The sequence below is a fragment of the Ovis canadensis genome, chromosome 10, assembly GCF_042477335.2.
Source record: "Ovis canadensis isolate MfBH-ARS-UI-01 breed Bighorn chromosome 10, ARS-UI_OviCan_v2, whole genome shotgun sequence".
Lineage (NCBI taxonomy): Eukaryota > Metazoa > Chordata > Mammalia > Artiodactyla > Bovidae > Ovis > Ovis canadensis.
In genome coordinates, this window is record NC_091254.1 from 92,310,672 (window position 1) to 92,332,279 (window position 21,608).

At 45.3% G+C, this 21,608-nt stretch overlaps 2 protein-coding genes across 5 annotated transcripts in view; one reads left to right on the top strand and one right to left on the bottom strand.

The window, feature by feature from the left end:
* The window catches only part of TPP2 (tripeptidyl peptidase 2), a 58,878-nt gene extending 50,781 nt beyond the window's left edge, over positions 1 to 8,097 (top strand). For all 4 annotated transcript variants that reach the window (XR_011259603.1, XR_011259602.1, XM_069602410.1 and 1 more), the window contains 3 exons: positions 2,910 to 3,117; positions 4,798 to 4,917; positions 7,157 to 8,097. Coding sequence is in view for 2 of the 4 variants with exons in the window: in XM_069602410.1 (XP_069458511.1) it covers positions 2,910 to 3,117; positions 4,798 to 4,917; positions 7,157 to 7,246 (418 nt within the window). In the remaining 2 variants the exon portion in view is untranslated. The remainder of the gene's footprint in view (positions 1 to 2,909; positions 3,118 to 4,797; positions 4,918 to 7,156) is intronic.
* A 4,361-nt stretch (positions 8,098 to 12,458) lies between these two features.
* METTL21C (methyltransferase 21C, AARS1 lysine) lies at positions 12,459 to 21,523 on the bottom strand. Its single transcript, XM_069602409.1, has 4 exons — positions 21,128 to 21,523; positions 16,787 to 16,938; positions 14,536 to 14,653; positions 12,459 to 13,111 (listed from the first exon to the last, which is right to left on the bottom strand). The coding sequence occupies exons 1-4, from the start codon at positions 21,234 to 21,236 to the stop codon at positions 12,717 to 12,719; spliced, it is 774 nt and encodes a 257-aa protein (XP_069458510.1). The 5' UTR covers positions 21,237 to 21,523; the 3' UTR covers positions 12,459 to 12,716.
* Positions 21,524 to 21,608: the final 85 nt, after the last annotated feature.

The following is a 21,608-nucleotide window of genomic DNA, read 5'->3' on the forward strand; positions in this document are numbered from 1 at the left end:
TGATATATGGAGAAGCACATAGCAGCCTATAAAACTAATTTTTCAACTATTTATTGACCAATAATAGCATGACACACTCCAAATTTAGCTTGTAACGCTTAATAAAGTGATAAGAAAATTAGCTTAAAACTATTATCTCGAAACCTCAGTTTTATGAAACTGTTGACAGTAATACTTGAGAAGGGGGATTATAGTTTAACCTTAATAAACCCTAGTGTGATATGTAAACAAGTGAAGCCAGATTTGTGCATTTATTAGTTTCCCTCCACGTGAGAGTGTTCCCACGTGCTGCTGTGACGGTCCACCCTTCGTGACCTCCTGCCCTCATCTCCTGATGGATCGTCCGGGATCACTTCTTCCTCTGTTGCCTGGGTTCGTTTCCAACCCCAGGGTCCTTAACTGACAAGGGTAGACAGTCCCACCTTCTCTTAGAGTTGCTATAATTAATAAACGGAAACTGTGCAGACTGCCTGAAAGGACGGTCATTTCCTCTCAAGATTCCGCCTACTGCAGTCAGGATTTTTTTGTTTAATACAGAATGCTTGATGGTAAATGCCAGAACCCTTGGCATTACATCATTCATACTGCTGATATAGGTCTTATGAATCTTACAAGCAGCAGTTTTCAAACAGAATAGAATATTTGCAAAATAGGTGGTTGGCCATTGTCAGCATCCTTCCATGGAGCCTTGTTAAAATGTTGCTATGTTCTTGTTAATAATTATAGTGGAATTGACTTTTATCCCAATATAAAATGTTCTTGGTGTTAAAAAAATAATAATAATAATAGTGGACAGTGTAGCCACCAGTTATCTACAAGGGATTCCTAGGAGCGTTAATTTCTCATTTCCATGCAAAACTGCTTTTTCACTTAAGTCACTTGTGTCAACGATTGTAAGACAGCCATTTTGTAATCTTAAAAATTCTAATTTTTTTGGTGATCTAATACTGAGTTTTAATTACATTTAAACTGCAATTTACTCTGGCTACTAAAGTGTATAATTGAAGTTGCTTCCTCAAATGTATCTATTACCACCTTTATTAGTCCCTAACTAAATTTGATTCAGAGATGTTTATTGAGCAAACACTGCATGGGACACCCTTGAGAGGAATGTTAAAAAAAAAAAAAAAAAAAAGAACCAGACAGTCTCTACTCCTAGAAAATGTACTGTCTAATACAGAAGATGAAATGGTGAGATAGAATGTGACTGAGAGTTAGAAGTATTTTAAATTGTGAAGGCTTATGGGAAGGAGAACTGACTTATTTTTTTCGAGAAGGGATAAACCCCATGGAATGATAGGTATTTAATCTGAACAGGTCAGTTCTTGGAAGAGGGGAGGAAAAGAATATTCCAGATATATGGAATCCGGGCTGTTGGATCAGAGAATGTGGAAATAGCAGGGTGTCTTACAGGTGACCTAATCCAGGCCTGGCTTGTCCAGCACACCCTCCCCTCAGCCTGGCCTCCACCCTCTGCATCCTCCAGCCCTTTTCGGGGCAGCAGGCACAGTTGGTCAGATGCCACGGGCGACCAGATGTCCAGACCTCGCCGTGCCTGCCCCCTCTTGCTCCACGGCCCCACTTCTTCACAGAGCGGGCACAGTGCCTGTGCCTGACTCCTGGAGTTACTGTGAGCACAAGTGAGATACTCCTGAGACGTTGCAGATGCTGCGCGGCGTCTACAAGGTTGAGGAGTGAGTGGACCCCATTCAATAAAAAGCTGCGTAGTTGCCCCGAGCCCATCGGTCCTTCTGTTCTCTAGTCCAGAGTGACCAAGCACGTCAGGTCCCCAGAAACGTCTCCATGAAAAGAGTGAGAGTGGGCTCTTTTAAAACTTTGAAACGCTTTGCTGATCAACTCTTAGGCATCTTTTAGGCATAATTTCATCTGCATTGCAAGTGTATGAAGGTGGGTAGCTCAGGTTGTAGCAGGTTACTGCGTTGTTTGGCGGTTTTTTTCCCTTCTCGTGTTAGTTGTCTTTTGTACTGATTACTGTTGACTTGATGGTCCCTGTGGATTTCATATGGGGCATGTTTCACTCTGCATCCTCAGAATCCCCCTCACCATTAGATAGCTTGTCCATCCCATCTTTGAGTGCCTCCTGGTCATCATCTCAGCACATTAGTCCTCATTCGCACCCAAGTTGGACAGGGTGCTTCAAATAAGCAAGCTTTCTGAAGTGCAGACTGTTCCCCAGAGTGTAGGCTGCATTTCATTCAGCAACGGTTTATTGAGTGTTCCGTGCCAGGCATTATTCTGGGCACTTGGATTACATCCAAAAACAGAGACGCCTCCCTGGAAAGCAGGGGGCCTCGGGAATGAGAGCAGCAGCTGCAGGACCAACCGCGGAGCTGAGTCCTGGCCCTGGCACTTCCTGACTGGGGCCTTGAACAGATCGCCTGATGTCTTTGTGCCTCAGTTTCCTCCTGTGGAAAATGGGGGGCAATTGGTGGTCGCTTACTCACAGAATTATTCTAAGTATAGATGAGTTAGTACGTTAGAATACTAAAACCGCTTGCTGGCGCATGCAGAGTAAGCATTGCATTTCTGTGCATGTACTGAAGTTCACGACTACAGAAATATGTGATAAGTGATATTTACGAGAAGCCTAAACACTTAAAAGATGCTGTTCTAAGACTTCTGTAGCCAACAGAATTGAGAACCCAGCACTCTTTCCCCTCTGTTGCGTATGGCATGCTGTTTCAACCAAGTACAGCGACCCTAACTCATGTAATCCATGCGTGTGAATACATGGCTTATATGTCGTACCAGCAAACGTCTGTCCAGGGCTGTACGATATTTCTGTGTTGTAAACCTCAGGCAAGAGGTGAATGAGTTTAATCTCAGATAAGGCTGTGCTCTTAATGCCGTGTTACTGACCTGTGGACTGTTCTGGGCTTGGTGTGCAGTGACATGGACAAGCAGAAGTCGACGCTGGTAGACGCGCTCTGCCGGAAAGGCTGCGCCCTGGCCGACCACCTTCTCCAGGCCCAGGATCAAGATGGTGCCGTGTCAAGTGACTCGGAGGGGCGAGAGGAGGAAGGAGAGAGCACCCTGGACTCTCTGACGGAGACCTTCTGGGAGACGACCAAGTGGACCGATCTTTTTGACAATAAGGTACCCTTTCTGCTTTTTGTTTGGGCCCAGCTCTTGAGGGTGTGTCCCAGGCCTCTCTTGGGCCCAGCGGGCTGACCAGAGAGGACGGAGTACATGGACGGAAGCCGAGCTGGGCTCTGAAGAAGCCACGGTCCCAGTGAGCTGTCCCCCTGGTTTCCCGGCTTTGAAAACCACTCGACCGTTGTTCGGTCATGTGCACGGCTAACGGTGGCCACGCTAATTTGGAAAGAGTTGGAGCCTCGGGTCACGCTGTTTACGTAGGAGCCCAAACTGAGGCACCTGGGAGCTGTCTTCTGCCTCCCACACCTGTCCACATGCTCACTTGTCAGGGTTGGAGGCAAGGGTATTCTGGTTAGTTCTCACTTCAATTTATAGCTGATCAGTTTTTAAAACCTAGTTTTAGAAAAAGTAACCTGGATGAGCTTTTTGGATTTTCATTATAGAAGCATTTTAAATCCCTTCTGGCGCTTAGCTGTAATTCTTACGGTAGAGATTACGTAACTGCAGGTAGCTGTCAGCCTGCCTTTTTCCTGGACATAAAGGAAATGAAGTCAGTGGAATGCTTCTTACCCAACACAAACTCTTGGGTGTGTTGTTGATTTATGTTTGTTTGTTATAAGCAGACAGATGCTTGTTTTCAAGAGCAGCTATGGTAATTAGTAGTAAAGACCTCCGGATGGAAGTAGGAGAAAATTCTTCCTGTCCACCAGGTTTTCCCACCTGAGTACTGAAGTGTGGTTAGAGAAGGAACTCAGTTCCATTCTGAAGACTGAAGGAGTCAGTCCCAAAGGTTAAGAATTTAGATCTGAAATCAGCGCCTGGAGCCTGAACCAGACCTGCCTCTGCAGCGCTGACCACACTAGCCGAGGCGGGTGGCTGGCTTCTGATGTGGGCTGTGGGCTCCCACAGGCTCTCAGGAGTGAGTGTTGAGAGCCTGGATGGGCGTCAGCAATACTCACTGTTACAACAACAGTTACCACATGTCTGCCATGTGCCAGACACTGCACTTGGCTGCTGGGAAAAGATGAGTAAGAACCTGGTCCAACAGCCAGTGGCTAAACACTTGAGCATCACGGTAAAATTGTTACAAGTAATTCCCTTCTTGCCATAGTGCTTCTGTTATTCAGGGCCGCTTCTGCGTTGTATTACCTATCCGTTTACTGTGTTCGTAGCAACAGTTGTTGAACCCTTTGCTTGACACTAGAATACAAATAAATGTGAATAGGATTCCTTTCTTTGAGAACATTTTCCACATTCTAAAAGTAGAGACTATTGCATATAAACCCCTTCCATGGATTACAGCCTTGTGGTGAAGGGGCTTGTGTCATTGAATGAAGCCATCAGCCATGTGATGTAGGGCCACCCAAGATGGATGGGTCATAGTGAAGGGTCTTGACAAAACATGGTCTACTGAGGCAGGGAAAAATAAATGGTTACAAGTAACTGCTAATGATTTATCATAATAGCTTTCTTCCCCCAATCAATTATCTGCTCTGTGTAATACTCAGGTCTTTTAAAGACACTGATTGTTCCTTTAGAAAGTTTTAAACATTGGCTTGATGTGATATGTTCATTTGAAAAGTTACACTTCTGTTAATGCTTCAATTCTTTCATTATTAAAGCAATAGCTTAAATTGTCAACTATTTTGTAGATAAGCTGTATCTTGTTTTATATTCTAGGTTTTGACATTTGCATACAAGCATGCATTAGTGAATAAAATGTATGGGAGAGGCCTTAAATTTGCAACCAAACTTGTAGAAGAAAAACCAACAAAAGAAAACTGGAAAAATTGTATTCAAGTAAGTAAATTGTATTCAGTATTTAAATCAGCAGTGTTGAATGTCTTTCATTAGTGACAAGATAGTTAGAAAGCCTCATGGTAGTGATAGGATAACCCCAACTTCATCGTGACTTTTAATTATTAGTCTAATGACGTCATGTGAAATATACTATCGGTGTTCTTGCCTGGAGAATCCCAGGGACGCAAGAGCCTGGTGGGCTGCCATCTCTGGGGTCGCACAGAGTCGGACACGACTGAAGCGACTTAGCAGCAGCAGCAGCAGCATGAAAGATAGTAAGCTGTTTACAGGTTTTTTTTTAACGTGTCTCACTCCTGTCCAGAAAACCTATATTTAGCCTCTAGTGTTTTCAACACAGGCCAAATGTGTTGGAGATTTTCTGCAGTTAGAAGACAGGTTTCCTTTATGAAGGAAAATAATTATTTTTAAATACATGTTGGCTCAGAGCCAAAATGGTTGAGCTTTTAGAGTTTGTTTGATTTGATTTGTCATTTAAAATGATAGGCCGTTTTTTTATTTTACCGTGTGTTATATGCAAGCAAGTTCTGTGCTTGAGCTTTCTGCACAAATTAAATGTCAGGTATAAAAACTTAGTGAATTCTGAGGAAATTGTTTCAGCCTATTCTTGTCTTGGGACAAACATGATTAGTTTATGCCAAAAAGGTAGATGCCAGTTGAGGGGAACTGGTCACGCCAAAGGCGGCCAGGGGCCTGGTCTTCCTATTTCAGGTGGCAGTAAAGACTTAGCTGTGGCCATTTTTGGTAGTTAAACTATAGCTTATCTTTACTCTTAGACCTCTTCTGTGTATCTTTACCAACTCAGTTCAGGTTGTAAAACATTTGAAATTTTTCTGTTTTATCAAAAAAATGTTTATATTTCTTTGGGAATCCTCACTGCTGCGTGGACTGTTCCCGAGCTGCCATGATTGAGGGCTCCTCTCTGGTTGCGCTGAGCGGGCTTCTCATTGTGGCGTCTCTTGTCGCAGAGCAGGGGCTCCAGGGCTCACAGGCCTCAGCACTTGCAGTTCCCGGGCTCCAGGGCACAGGCTCTAGGGCACAGGCTTGGTGGTTGTGGCGCACTGCCTTAGCTGCTTCGAGGCAGGTGGGATCCTCCCAGATCAGGAATCCATCCTGCATCTCCTGCATTGGCAGGCGGCTTATTTACCTCTGAGCCACCAGGGAAGCCCCGTAAGATCTCAGTTCACGTCTTCAGATCTTCGAGGAGGTGGAGGGAGCTCTTCCTGGAACCAGCTGGTAGTCTCCCCGTGGCTTGTGAGGCCTGTGGGGTCCCGCTGCTGCCGCACTCCCCAGCCTCAGCTCACCCGTGTCCCATGTCTCAGTCTCACGCCTCACATCCACCCTCTGCTTCTCCTGTCTGTGTGACTGATACCCACCCCCTCCCAATCTGTATTAACAGCAAATTTTATTTTTACTATATACCGGATATATTCTTAATTATTTACTTATTTGTTCATTTGTTCAATAGCTTTTGCTTTCCTGAACACAGAATGTAAGTTTCTTGAAAGTGGGAAGTGGTTTCACTGAATGCTTTTCCCTAACACCTAGAGCAGGGAAGCTAGGGTGGGAAAGAAGAAAGGAGCAGGTCAAGTCATGTTGATGGGGAGGAAGACGGGAGGGAAGCAGGAAAGTTTCCCCGAATGATGATAATCACCAGGGAGGTTGGTTGGTGGGCTTCCCTGGTAGCTCAGTTGGGAAAGAATCCGCCTGCAATGCAGGAGACCCCGGTTCTATTCCTGGGTCAGGAAGATCGCCTGGAGAAGGGACAGACAGGCTACCCACTCCAGTATTCTTGGGCTTCCCTAGTGGTTCAGATGGTAAAGAATCTGCCTGCAATGTGGGAGATCTGGGTTCAAACCCTGGGTTGGGAAGATCCCCTGGAGAAGGGAAAGTCTGCCCACTGCAGTATTCTGGCCTGGAGAATTCTATGGACTGTGTATAGTCCATGGGGTTGCAAAGAGTCAGAGATGACTGAGCAAGTTTCACTTTCAGGTTGGTTGGTAGGAAAGTTGGTTGACTAGTTGGTCATGAAGAATACTGGTTGGTAGGAAGGAAGGTTGGTGGGTGTGTTGATGGTGGGTTGGATGGAAGGAAAGTTCTGCCTGCTACTTCTTTATTTTTGCTACATATTTAACACGGAATTTACCCTAAATACTGAGCTTGGAACATCTTTTTTTAATAGTATTTTCGTATGTTTTATTATTTTCATGTTTTATTACAGCTGATGAAGCTGCTTGGATGGACCCATTGTGCGTCTTTTACTGAAAACTGGCTCCCCATCATGTATCCTCCTGATTACTGTGTATTCTAAGATAGGAACCAAGACTTTACATTTTAAAAAAAGAAGGTTTTATAGTGAATGGATATAAAAACAAATCTGTGGCATTTTTAGTCTAATGCATGTTTTCATCCGCTATCAAATACTGATTATTAAAATGATGTGTATTTATCAGAGAATTTGCTGGCGTGTGGCTTAATACATGTAAACCTAGACCTCTGACATCATGGTGTTTTCTCAATGCCTCACATTGCTGGCAGCGGGCTGTGCCCTGGGTGCCAGCACCAAGGACTTTTCAGTTGGGTTGCAGCTCTTACATGCATGAGAGGATTTGAACAGTAACTTTTAACTGCAAACCTGTAAAATTCTATTTTTTATTTTATAAATGAACAGGGTTTTAACATGCTTGACTTTAATTTTTTTGAATGGTATGAAGGCCTTAAAAAAGCTACATTAAGCGTAGCTAAAATTATTTATTGGACTAAAAAGTAACAGAACTTCATTTCCAGATTTTTTTTTTTTTTTTGGCAAACGTTTACATTCAATTAAGGGGAAAAAATAAAACCGGCACAAATAAATGCGTGGCAAATGCTGGAGCATAACTGCTTCAATCACTCTTCATCTTGGAGTTATTTCAAGCCAATCATTCTTAATATCTCTTGACGTGCAGAGCATCAGAATGAACTAATAATACATGTATAAGTGCCAGACAGCTTAAATCTGTATCAGGTATTGTAAAGACACCCATATGGTTTGTTTATTACAGTTGAAATAATGTAAACAACGTGAATAAATGTGCAAAACCAAGATCGCCGTACACCGTATGCACTCTGATACCTTAATTTTTTTATAAATAATAAAAGTGAATATTGAAGCTTCTTAAAGTTGGTCTTAATTTTTCATGAATAAAATTTGGGGTTAGAACAGAAATAATATATTAAACCTACAGATAAAAAATTCAATATGAACTAATTTAATTTATAATGTTTATTATAGGCTTGCAGTTATTTGAATATATTTCCACATCTTTTATGTGATTAACTTGTGTATGTTTAATTTTATTATTTTTATCTTTCTGGCTATCCTTCTTTCATTTTTCTTCTGTAAAATAAACACACGTAGACACTATTAAGAGGCCTCTACTCACTTATAGCAAATACGTGTGCCTGCGTGCGTGCGTGTGTATGTGGCTTCTAAATCTTTCCTTAGAATTCACTGCTGTAAAAGGCCTGCCAGAGATCTGATCTTGTTAATCACTCATAACTTTTTTGAGTAATTCACTCCTCTATGTGATGAAATCATCAGACCCTTGATGAAAAAGTGCAAATATGCATGCAGACATTTGGTAGTTTCTGAGCCATCTTTGTTCATCTAAAGTCCATCCGTGAGCAGCCACATTCATGTTCTCTCACACACACAGACTTTCACCTAAACATATATGGGCCCCCACATACACAGGTTCAGTCCAGTCAGGAAATCGAGACATACAGGAGGGCTAGGGTGGCTCCCCAAGGTCATGCTGCTGGCTGACTACTAATGAGAGAAAGTGTTGTATAACAAGTTTTTCATTTCCGAAAGAACTTCCTGCCGCACAGAGCCTCAGGCTCAGCCATGGGTAAGTGCTCAGGTCTTCCATGAGGAAGCGTTCAGCCCCACAACATGTGTGGCTGACATCCAGGAATATGACAGCTTTCAGAGTCCCTCTGAGCATCTCATTTCCCTTTAAGCTTTTGAATTAGTCCCAACAGTTGTCCATCATCTCAGGCAGCCACAGAATTATACAGTTGCTTATAATTATCTCAACAAACACCCCGGGGAAAAGGCTTCTTGGTCCATGAGAGAGCTGAGTCCTGTCCAAGACGGCCTTGCACATGGCGTTTTCTGGGAAATGATTGAGTTTTGAAAAAGTTGTTCTGAGAATTTTTGTCAGTTTTCTCTTAACCTAATGGAGGAGAGAATTTTCAGAGGTGCTCTTTCACTGACAGAAGTTACACCATTTCATTGAAATCACACCTTTTTTTTTTTTTTCAAGAATATGACTTTAGTAACCAATTTTAATGTAATTTTAAGATTAGAAACTTCCTAGTAATCGATTCATAGATTTATTTTGAAGTACTACCTTCTGAGTTGTGTCAGGATATAGTGAATCCTTCAAATACTTTTTTATGTAAAATCACCATTGTTACAGAGTTCCCTGATTTCTCACTTTATTATTCAGGTTTTGGTCTTTTTGCTGTATTTTTTAACGTGGAAGGAAGTGTGGAGTTCCGAGTGCAGTGAACCGCCGGGCCCTCATGGCAGCCAGGCCCACAGGAGCCTGGTCCTCTGGTGCCGTCAAGGCCCTGATGTAGTGCGAGGTGATCAGGTGGGGTACCAGTCTGCAGAGAGAGGTGGTGATTGACAGCGCTTCTTAATAGAATGTATGATACAGCATGAATGTGTTTATGATAACACCATAAAATTCATACACAGATGGGTTTTTTTTTATAATATGAGTCACGTCTGGCTCTCTTGTTGTACCAAGGACTTTTGTATCCAAATACTTCTTTCAATGAAATATAAGTCTTTCTCAGATAATTTTAAGTTTGCTGTGGAAGTTAGAGATAGGTCCACAGGCTGGCAGAATCTGCTGTGAACTGTTTATCCTAGGAAAACCAGTCCCTCAGTTTTACCCACGGGTAGTGACACAAAGCTGCCTTGTTAGCCCCTTTTTCTGTTGAGATCTCTCGGTGCCTCCATGCTGACAGCCAGACCCAAATGCATCCCAGGAGAAGGCATCCTTAGCAAAACACATTTCTATGAGGTTGATACCTGAGGAAAAGTGATAACCTTAAAAATTTTTTATTTAAGTTCAGTTACACATATACATACATTCTTTCTTTATACTCTTTCCTATCATCACAGAAAAACGGGGTTTTTTGTTTTGTTTTTATCGTGCCACATGGCTTATTGAGATCTGAGACCCTACCAGGGATCAAATCCACAACCCTATCCGTGAAAGGGCAGAGTTCTAACCACCAGACCGCCAGGGAATTCCCAAAATAGTAGTTTAATGGTGTGTACATTTATTTTTATACATACTTACTTCAAAAAAAACATGACTTTCAAAAAAGACAATTACTAAATTAATTTGGAAAATGTACATCAACCTCAAAAAAGGCTTTACAAGTTAATACGTAAGTCTCATAAATACAGTGTTCAGTGGAGAAGCATATCATAAAAGAATATACATGGTTAGATTTCATCTATATTAAGTTCAGAAACGTCTTTAGTAATAATCATTATTATGATTGAAATTTTGTTAAGGATAACTTATCTCCTGATAAGTTTGTTTCAGCAAATTGTTCACTGGTTGTTTCAGAGACTGTCTTTGCCAATAATTTACTTAACACAGGTTCATTGTGAGAGTTGTGTTACAAGCCAACAGCATACAGGATATATCGTCTCTTAATAAGCCAATAGAGAAATACTGCAAAGCAGCTGATGGTTGATTCAAATGATGACACTAGCAAAATAGTGCTATTAGAAATTGAGACAGGTTTTCTCTCTGGTGCTGGTGGCCAGTGTCTGCACCACACCATTGAAAGCAGTGGAAAGAAGCACCAGGGGCTGGTACACAGTGTTCTCAGCACTAGTTTCAGGCCCTTAGAAAAGACCCATTTCCTCGTCCCAGCACTGTTTCTGTATTTTTCAGTTTCAGCCAGTGTTATGCCTATCAGTCAGTTCAGTTCAGTCATTCAGTTGTGTCCAACTCTTCGCGACCCCATGGACTGTAGCACATCAGGCTCCCCTGTCCATCACCAGCTCCTGGAGCTGGCTCAAACTCATGTCCATCAAGCCAGTGATGCCATCCAACCATCTCATCCTCTGTCGTCCCCTTCTCCTGTCCTCAATCTTTCCCATCATCAGGGTCTTTTCCAATGAGTCAGCTCTTCAAATCAGGTGGCCAAAGTATTGGAGTTTCAGCTTCAGCATGAGTCCTTCCAATGAATATTCAGGACTGATCTTTAGGATGGACTGGTTGGATCTCTTTGCAGTCCAAGGAACTCTCAAGAGTCTTCTCCAACACCACAGTTCAAAAGCATCAGTTCTTCGGTGCTCAGCTTTATACTCCAGCTCTCACATCCATACATGATTACTGGAAAAACCATAGCCTTTACTAGACGGACCTTTGTCAGCAAAGTAATGTCTCTGCTTTTTAATATGCTGTCTAGGTTGGTCATAGATTTTCTTTCAAGGAGCAAGCATCTTTTGATTCCATGGCTGCAATCACCATCTGCAGTGATTTTGGAGCCCAAAAAATTAAAGTCTGTCACTATGCCATGAAGTGATGATCTTAGTTTTCTGAACATTGAGTTTTAAGCCAACTTTTTCACTCTCCTCTTTCACTTTCATCAAGAGGCTCTTTAGTTCTTCTTCACTTTCTGCCATAAGGGTAGTGTCATCTGCATATCTGAGGTTATTGATATTTCTCCCGCCAACCTTGATTCCAGCTTGTGCTTCATCCAGCCCGGCATTTCACATGATATACTGTGCATAGAAGTTAAATAAGCAGGGTGACAATATACAGCCTTGATGTATTCCTTTCCCTGTTTGGAACCAGTCTGTTATTCCATGTCCAGTTCTAAATCTTGCTTCTTGACCTGCATACAGATTTCTCAAAAGGCAGGTAAGGTGGTCTGGTATTCTCATCTCTTAAGAATTTTCCAGTTTGTTGTGATCCACACAGTCAAAGGCTTTGACATAGTTAATAAAACAGAAGTAGATATTTTTCTGGAACTCTTGCTGTTTTGATGATCCAATGAATGTTGGCAATTTGATCTCTGGTTCCTCTGCCTCTTCTAAGTCCAGCTTGAACATCTGGAAGTTCACGGTTCACATACTGTTGAAGCCTGACTTGGGGAACTTTGAGCATTACTTTGCTAGCATGTGAGATGAGTGCAATTGTGTGGTAGTTTGAGCATTCTTTGGCATTGCCTTTCTTTGGGATTGGAATGAAAACTGTCCTTTTCCAGTCCTGTGGCCACTGCTGAGTTTTCCAAAGTTGCTAAGTTAAGCCTATAACTTTTCTATTACTCTGTACCCTCTCCTTTTGCTACAGCTGAAATTTGTGTGAAGTAGAGTCTTTGAAATAAAATACATGGACACTGCCGAGCTCAGTTTCAAAAAGCATGTGACGAGTGTATATTGACAAGTTTAAGACCATGCTCTCCAGCAGAAATAACAAGGGGACATCCACTTGTTAATGTGTTCATGTAAAATTTATTAAACACTTAATTGAGAACTCCAGGAAGCCAACAAAGCTACTTTCCTGTTTTCGTGCTGTGCCTGTGTATATTCAATTAACCAGATAATCCGAAATAGGTTGTTTTATAGAGCTGCTGTAATAATCAGGTTTATTCTAGGTAGACACGTTGATTCTACACACTACCTTCGCCATCTTATAAAATTTCTAACACTGTTCAACAGACCCACTAATGTTTCGAAAGGCATTTTGTTTCGTTCAGTCCCATTTTAGTATTCCTTTAAAGAGTTTGATCGATGACTCTTGAGATTCAGCCAAGAGTGTCGTGTCAAAAACTTGCTTGAATTTGTCTAAAAATTCGTAGTCGGTGCTGAATCTGAACTTGTTGGCCCAAAGCAGCACCGTTCCTGGCTGACAGAGGTACACCATGGTGGCGAGCAGCTTGTCCAGGAAGTAATGGTGGTAGACCACGTCGGAGGCCAGCACGTAGTCGTAGTAAAGCGTGGACTTGGGGAAGCTCTGCTCCAGGCCCTCCCCCCACACCAGCTCCTTCACTTCCGGCAGATACGTGGTGCAGTTGAGCGTGTTCTTTAGGAGATTGTATTGTAGGTTCCCCAGCACATCAGGCAGATCTGTCGCCGTGACTTGAGCCCCTAAGAGAGAAAGAAAACCTGCCTTGAGTACCTGGAAACACCGGGGCAACCCAGTGGACCCATACTCTCAGGGGGAAAATGCAGCTGGGTTTCCCACCTTGACCTTCTGGACATCCGGGCTGGATTCTTTCTCGTGGGGTAGACCCCGCGCTGTGCCCTGTAAGATGTTTAGCAGCATCCCTGGTCCCCATCCACGAGGGGCAAGCAGCACCTCCCCAGCCAACCCCCAAGGCATGATGCTCAGAAATGTCCCCTGACATTGCCAAATGTCCTTCATGGGTCAGACACCGCCTTTGGTTGAGAACCACTGAGATAGAATAACATTTCCATCTTTTAAGAAACTGAAACCGTGGCACCAGGGATCTCTGCTCAATACTATGCAATAATCTAAATGGGAAACGAATCTGACGCAGGATAGATACTGTATACATATAACTGAATCATTTTGCTGTATACCTGAAAGTATCACAACATTGTTAATGATACTCCAACAAAATTTAAAAAAATTTTTTAAGATGCTAAAACAGTGTTATAGTTTGGGGAGATTTCAAAGTAATTAACATACCAAGGTTTGGGGCTTCCATGGCGACTCAGACTGTAAGGAATCTGCCTGCAGTGCAGGAGACCTGGGTTCTATCCCTGGGTCGGGAAGATTCCCCCGGAGGAGGGCATGGCTACCCACTCCAGTATTCTTGCCTGGAGAATCCCATGGACAGAGGAGCCTGGCAGGCTGCAGTCCATGGTGTCACACAGAGTCACAACTGAGTGACTAACACTTTCACTTTACTATAATAACGCATGGTGTTTTCCTTCTAAAACTGTGTTTATCTGAAGATTTTGGTTTTCTCGTCTGGAGGGTATCAGCACCTTTCCACAGGGGAGGATCTATTTTGTATGATTCTCCCCCCTATTAAATGTATTAAATTAACTTTTAGGCATTTTAAAAAAGAAAGTGATCAGTGATCATAAAGTAGATCGCCATATTTCCAGATGGATTTTGATAGATGTGTAACCATGTAGGCAGAAGTAGACCAGACACACCCACCTCTTACGCAGAGTCGAGGACGCACAGCTGGTGTTTGGGGTATAAATCTGTTTTCATCTTGGATTCACTGACTTGGTTTCTTTTCTTTTTTCCAAAACCTTAGTTATGGTAGTTGCAATGAAAAGCAGGACACAGCATAAAATAGCTGTTTACAACCGGAACTCAAGAGTCACCCCTTCAGGATGTCACCTTTCTCACATGCTAAGCAATGGGTTGGACGTTAGTGTCTCTAAGATGCCCGGACGTTTGCAGGGACTCAGTGAGGGCAATCACAGCCAAACACCTAAACCACAGCCCATCATTCAGTCAACATGTATTATTACTGTTGTCCTGGTGAGCATCTTTTGAAACAAGCTCAAGAACAGACAGACAGACACACCCAGAATACTGGCCACGATGGAAACGAGGCCTGGTCCAGCACCGATTTCCAGTATCTTAGCACCTCGGAGATTGAGTTCCTCTGTGTGTTCCTCCAAATACTGGCACAACGCTATGGCCTGGAAAACATTCACACTTGTCACTGGACGCTGGAAACCAGAGACCCCAATCCCCACTGCCAGTGAACTACTAGAAGACATGTTCACAGTTCCAGCTTACTGAGGGGTCCGTAGGAATCAAAGCACACGTGCCATGGTGTGTTTTGACCTGTGGAATATGAAAGTAGCAACTTGCGTCAAAGAAACCCGAGGTGCCGACTTGCTAAAGGGCCTGTATACAAAGACTCTTGATCAACCCCCAGGGAGGAAGAGCAGCTCAGCTCTTCCAGAAGCAGGAGTTGAGGAGCTGCAGGACCCTCGCCCCACCTGCTGGAAGACCACTGAGCTCTAAAACTCTCCAAAATCTCCCTCCTGAGCCCATCAGCAAGCAGGTTTCCTCGGACCTTGCCTGCTATACTGGACAGCAGGGCAGTCATTTGTCTTTTAAGTAGCTCGTCTAAGACACTCTGGTAGGACAGTGCTTCCCAGACTGTAGTGCACACTTGGATCACTGGGGAGCCTGGTTAAAGACACCCCTCCACATGCAGTAGGTCCGGTGGGGCTCAGGTCTGCAACTCTTAACAAGTCTGCCTTGCTAATCAGCCAGCCCATGGACCATGCTTTGGGTGGTAGCAAAGAAATTGCATACTTTGCACAGTCAAAACAAAAACAACCCCCCCCCCCCACACCGACAAAGAACCAAGGTGAATACACTTAGATGCATTTTTCGACAGAAAACCAAAGGTCCCTTTCCTTCTTGCTTCACTCCCTTCTGCCCACCTCCTGCCCTGTCTGTGAAGAGATAAAGGGAATTCGATGTGTGCGGATGCGGGAGGCATTTTGTGTGAGCCAACGGGGTGGGGAGCGGGGGGGCGGGTCAGCTAGTGATGCCGGGGGGCCTCAGAGACTAGGGGAGTGAGCGTGAGGGCATGACCCGGGTTGGGAACGTGAGTCCTGAGCTGAAGAACCAGCATGAAAGCTCAAGTGTGCACACACATTTAGGCCTCGCCTTCTGACGGATGCTTGGGGTTTGTGACTATTTGTAGCCGAGGCTGGAGTGGCAGGGGTCGGGGCTGGCCAGGATCAGGTGAGACACGCCGGCTGCACTCACAGTGGCCTGCCCCAGGGCAGGTGGCAGACCCAAGGCCGTGGGTCTGTCCATTCATCCTTAGCTCCTCTCGAGGGACTTGGAAGGGGCGGCTGGGAGTGGGGGGATGGAAACTGAAGCACAGCTGCGAAGTGGCTCCAGCATCCAACCCGCGGCAAGAGCTCGAGGGCTGGGGAACGGACGTATTGAGGAGAGGCGTCCTTTGGATCTTAAGAAAGGGTCGTTCTGCAGAGTGGGGGTTTCAGCATTCGGAGGTGTGTCCCCAGGGCCACCAAGACTCATGTGTGACTTGGCTTCCGGAGCGGCAGCTTAGGTGTCCTTCCTGTGGGTCTTGCCCTGTGAGAAGCTGGTCCGGTGAGTGCCACCCGGGGACGGGCCTTCCCGAAGGAGCAGCTAAATCGTTTAGCAAACACTCCTCCACCTCCCCAAGGCTTCCCTGGTGGCTCAGACGGTAGAGAATCCTCCTGCAGTGCAGGAGACTCCAGTTTGATTCCCTGGTGGGGAAGATCCCCTGGAGAAGGAAATGGCAACCCACTCCAGTGTTCTTGCCTGGGAAATCCCACTGACGGAGGAGCCTGGCGGGCTACAGTCCATGGGGTCACAAAGAGTCCGACACAACTGAGGGACTAACACGTTCACTTTCAGCCACACCGTAAAAGGTGAGGGACCCCTGAGGGTTGTTGGACATGGCCCCAAAGATTTTGCCCACTGCAAAATCTAAACCCTGAAGACTTTTCTTCTGATTTTCTTTCTTAACAGTTCATACGAATTTTTCATCCTACTTCCCAATATGCTCAAGTTTATGTTAATGTTAAAAAAGAGTGTTTCAGGAAACACAGCATGGCAGAAATGGTTTCTAGGAGACACGCTGTGTTCTTGCACCTTCTAAGCACACCAGCAACACCCTCAGGGCCATCCAGGGACCCTTCATCTGAGAAGCACAGAATGTTAAAGCACTTGGTAAGGCGCCCACGGCAACACAGTTGTACACAAGTGCTATTCCCATCCCCAGAAACCCTGATGCACCGATGTCACGGCCCTCTCACCCCGGGCCACACCACCGCTCCGTAACTTTCGATGGATTCTTGAATGACAATCTTCTTGCCCACAAACCGATAGTTCTCCTGGGTGTAGCTGGCATAATTCGTAGGAACAAATTTCTGGAGGCTTCGAAGTGATGCTTCTATCTCATTAGAATCTGTGGGACCAAAAATAACAGGTTTCATGATTTGCGAAAGTGAAAGTCATTCAGTCATGTCTAACTCTTTGCGACCCCATGGACTATATAGTCCATGGAATTCTCCAGGCCAGAATACTGGAGTGGGTAGCCTTTCCCTTCTCCAGGGGATCTTCCCAACCCAGGGATCGAACTCAGGTCTCCCACACTGCAGGAAGATTTTTAACCAACTGAGCCACAAGGGAAGCCCAAGAATATGGGAGTGGGTAGCCTTTCCCTTCTCCAGGGGATCTTCCCAACCCAGAGATCAAACCCAGGTCTCCCACATTGCAGGTGGATTCTTTACCAGCTAAGCCACAAGGGAAGGCCCCCATAATTTGTGGGTCCACTGCAAATATACTAATTATCAGTACAATTAGTAGAATGGGAAGAGATTGAGCCATCTTCTAGGAACAGAGAATGTTACCGGTGACAATGGTCACAAACTAGCTCAGACAGAATATCATGGGGTGACTGGGATGGAACAGTCTGATGGGGACTTTTATCAGATGACACAACGCCAACGGGTGCCCTGGGCCCCTCCCTCAATTTCGGACAGAGAGCACTGTGGATCCGCCTCTCCCTTAGTTTTGGTGCAAGGAGGCAAGTACGCTACCAGGCAGGATGGCACGACTGTGCGTCTGCAGTAAGAAGGACCTGGGCAGGCACGGACCGGACTATTTTTAGGTCTTGAAGTGAAGTAACATCCCACATGCTGGCTGGAACATGTGCCTTAAGTCATTCTACGACCGCTCCTCAAAAGGTACAGGTCACCCAAAGACGAGCCAGCTGCACAGCCCTGGGGGAGGCTGTCAGATGAGCCCCGACTATTAAATTACTCATCCTTTAAATACTCCTTTACACTCATGACCCACTCGAGTGGCACTCAGATATCATATAAGATGAGAGGAAAAGAGCACCTGATCAGGGATGATATCATGGAAGCCCAGAATGTCACAGGTTTCCCAGAGGGTTTCAGCATTTAATTAAAAAAAAAATAAAGTGAGTAAAAAGGTCAGAATGAGGATGCCAAGCACATGGAGGGGTCATGTGCTGAAGAGGGGGGTGCTGCTGGTGTCTCCAGGGAGAGGCATTGGTAGCGAGGAGTTTGGGTCGGGGGCGGTGCATGAGACCAGCCTTTGTTGCCTGAGCTGCCCCTGGAGACAGGTAACCAGGGATGGAATAGCAGAAAGGAGCTGTCAGTGAGCTTGTGTAGGCTCTAGTCGGAAATATATGTTCAGGAAGGAAGACGAGGCTGAGTGCAGTGTGAAGGATAGGGAGCCTTTGAAGAAGCCAAATCAAGGGTCCACCCCTCGGAGCTCACAGTTCACTGAATTCCGCCTGCACTAGAGCAGTTCTCTGCTGCAGCTTTCTCTGCAAACCCTTGTGAGATGGTCACAGTCAGTAGAGTCTAGACATGTGGAGTAAACACTGAGAAACATTTACGAAAGCTTGACCATGCCCGTTGACTCTGATTATGAGAAACTGAGGCTGGCTCTGGGTATGTATGCCTTTGTATGTTTTTTCATGTTTTTCCAGAAATTCATTTGTGTTGCATTTTATAGAAAAGTGTTCAAATGGTCTTTGATTGTAGTGTGAGCCAAGTGCTGCTGCAGCAGCTGCTGCTGCTGCTGCTAAGTCACTTCAGTCGTGTCCGACGCTGTGCGACCCCACAGACAGCAGCCCACCAGGCTCCACTGTCCCTGGGATTCTCCAGGCAAGAACACTGGAGTGGGTTGCCATTTCCTTCTCCAATGCATGAAAGTGAAAAGTGAAAGTGAAGTCGCTCAGTCGTGTCCGACTCTTAGCGACCCCATGGACTGCAGCCCACCAGACTCCTGCATCCATGGGATTTCCCAGGGAAGAGTACTGGAGTGAGGTGCCAGTGCCTTCTCCATGAGCCAAGTGACCAATTTGTAAATTAACAGAATGACACCTGCAGCTCTCAGCCGTGGGTTCCGATCTAGACTATTTCAGCCCCAGAAGGAGAATTCTCTGTCCTGACCACAAAGACAAGAAACGTGGACTTCCTTGAAGCTTGTAAGAATCTACTGAAGCACAGTGGCCAAGTTAGTCCTGAGACATCGTCTTTTCCTGTTGTGCGCCCTGGAGAGACCCTGGGGAGAGAAGGGGGCCTGTGATTCTCACCAACTTCTTATAAGGCAAGTTCTTTGGAAGGAATGATGCTAAAGCTGAAACTTCAGTACTTTGACCACCTCATGCGAAGAGCTGACTCATTGGAAAAGACTCTGATGCTGGGAGGGATTGGGGGCAGGAGGAGAAGGGGACGACAGAGGATGAGATGGCTGGATGGCATCACTGACTCGATGGATGTGAGTCTGAGTGAACTCCGGGAATTGGTGATGGACAGGGAGGCCTGGCGTGCTGCCATTCATGGGGTCTCAAAGAGTCGGACACAACTGAGTGACTGAACTGAACTGACATCTAACAACAGGAACCTCAAATCTATCACCCAGCAAAGAGGACCCATCTTCTCCTGTAGGCTGAGCAGCTGACTCAGTGCTGGTTTCAGAGGCAGCAAGAAGGCAGAGGAACAGACCATGTGGTGCCCAGGAAGATCCAACAGCCAGGCTGGGAGCAGTGAGGAAGCACTGATGTGTAGGATTTGGCCGTCACCATGGTGACATCGCTCCCAACATGGCCGTCCCCAGGGAAGAGACGCAGCTGCTGAGCATCATGGGCGTGTCCACCATGGATGCGACATCTACCAACAGCCTCAAGAGCACAGATCATCATAAGATGTAGGAAGATAATTCGTGATGAGACATGAGTATTTATTACCTAAGTTTTTCATATAACTTTCCCCTTTATGTAATCCATTTTGTTGTATGTTTACATGACTTAAATTTTAACAATGGCCATGTTTAAAAAACAGCTTGCAAAAATTCCCAAAATGCAGGAGCTGGTCCAGGCCATTGGGTAAGAGGAGGGAGTCATGGGCTGCCCTCCTTCCATCTGAGCCTCTGGTCACTGGAACAGGCAGACCATCAGGAACCCAGGGCACTTCCTGCCAGTTTCTAGCCCCTCCACATTGGCTGGACCAGTCCTTCTTTCCTTCTTCTCACAGATCACCACATGGAAGCTAACTTTCCTCTCGAGACTGTGGGAAAAGTTGATGGGCTGATTTATAAATGGCTCATTCTTTCACAGGATGACAAATGATAAGCTGATGGTCTTCCTTTCTGGGTCAACATTGTAAAGAAACATGGGCATAAAAATATCCCTCCTATAAGACCCCTTTCCTTGCTACAAAGATAAAGAAATTTATGTTGACTGCACATGATTTTCATTTATTGTACCTATGCCCACCTGTGGGAGCTTCCCTGGTGGCTCAGACCATAAAGAATCTGCCTGCAATGTGGGAGACTCAGCTCTGATCCCTGAGTCAGGAAGATCCCCTGGAGAAGGGAATGGCAACTCACTCCAGGATTCTTGCCTGGAGAATCCCATGGATGGAGAAACCTGGTGGGCTATAGTCCATGGGCTTGCTAAGAGCTGGATACAGCTGAGCGACTAACACAGACACACACACACACACACACACACACACACACACACACACGCTCACCTGATAGTTTTAGAGAGGTCAGCTTTTGGAGACAGGCAGAGTAGCATTTTTATGTAAACAACTTAGCAAAAATAAATACCGTCCTGGTTTAGCAGAGTTGAAAGAGCATTTCCCAGGATCAACGACAGTACATGTTTTGAATGTTATAACTTGGCTCTTATGACATCATTTGTTATGTCTGTTACTTATTTCCTACTGATTCGCTGTCCAGAAATGCAAGCCTGACTGGTTATGTTGTCCTAATGGGAAAATGGCTTTACGAGGATTCACTGTAGACTGCGGCTGCCAGGAATACATTTTGGCCAAGAGCAGGAAGGAATCTAGATTTCGTTTCTTTTTTAAAAGTTCTTGTTAACAAACATCTGACTCTCCTAGAATTTGGAGAAGACAAAGTTGTGGACGTAGGGATTATTACCATTACTGCCACGCTTCTGCTGGTATAAAGGCCTCCTTCTACCGTTTCATGATCAGAAAAAGATCTAGAGTTCAAAGGAAATGGACTGTCTGGCCCCTGAGGTTCACTGGAAAATGCCATCCCCAGGAAAAGAAGTGAGAGGGTGAAGAGGTGAGGAAGGAGGTTACCTCCCGGGCATCTGCTGGTGCCGTCTGTGTGCAGAGTCTCATCGTCCGGGGGGCTCGGGGCCTCTTCCAGGGGCCGGGGCTGCTGCTCGGAGCTCAGACACGCGTCCATCACGGGGCCTCTGGGGAGGAGAGAGCCAGCCGGGTCCAAGAGCTCTGCCGGGTCTGAATTGCCCAGAGCCTCCGAAAGGTGCAGCTTATCGCCTTAGCATCTGCTGAGCCGGAAAGAACACCTGCTTTTCAGCTTAGTTCCTTGGACGAGGAAAGCAGCCACCCAGAGCTGCCATCCTGGTGCTGCAGAGCAAAGTGGAAGGAGACCAGGAAGCATTACCCCAACTTTCCTGTGCCCGGAGAAAGGCAGAAACAGAGCCTCTGGTAGCGAGACCGGTGCTGCCTCGCTGCGGTCTGAAGTGTATCTCGCTTCGTCTTTTGTTGACGAAGAAAGCCTGACCCAGCTGTACATATTGTTGCGGGTATCTTGTGA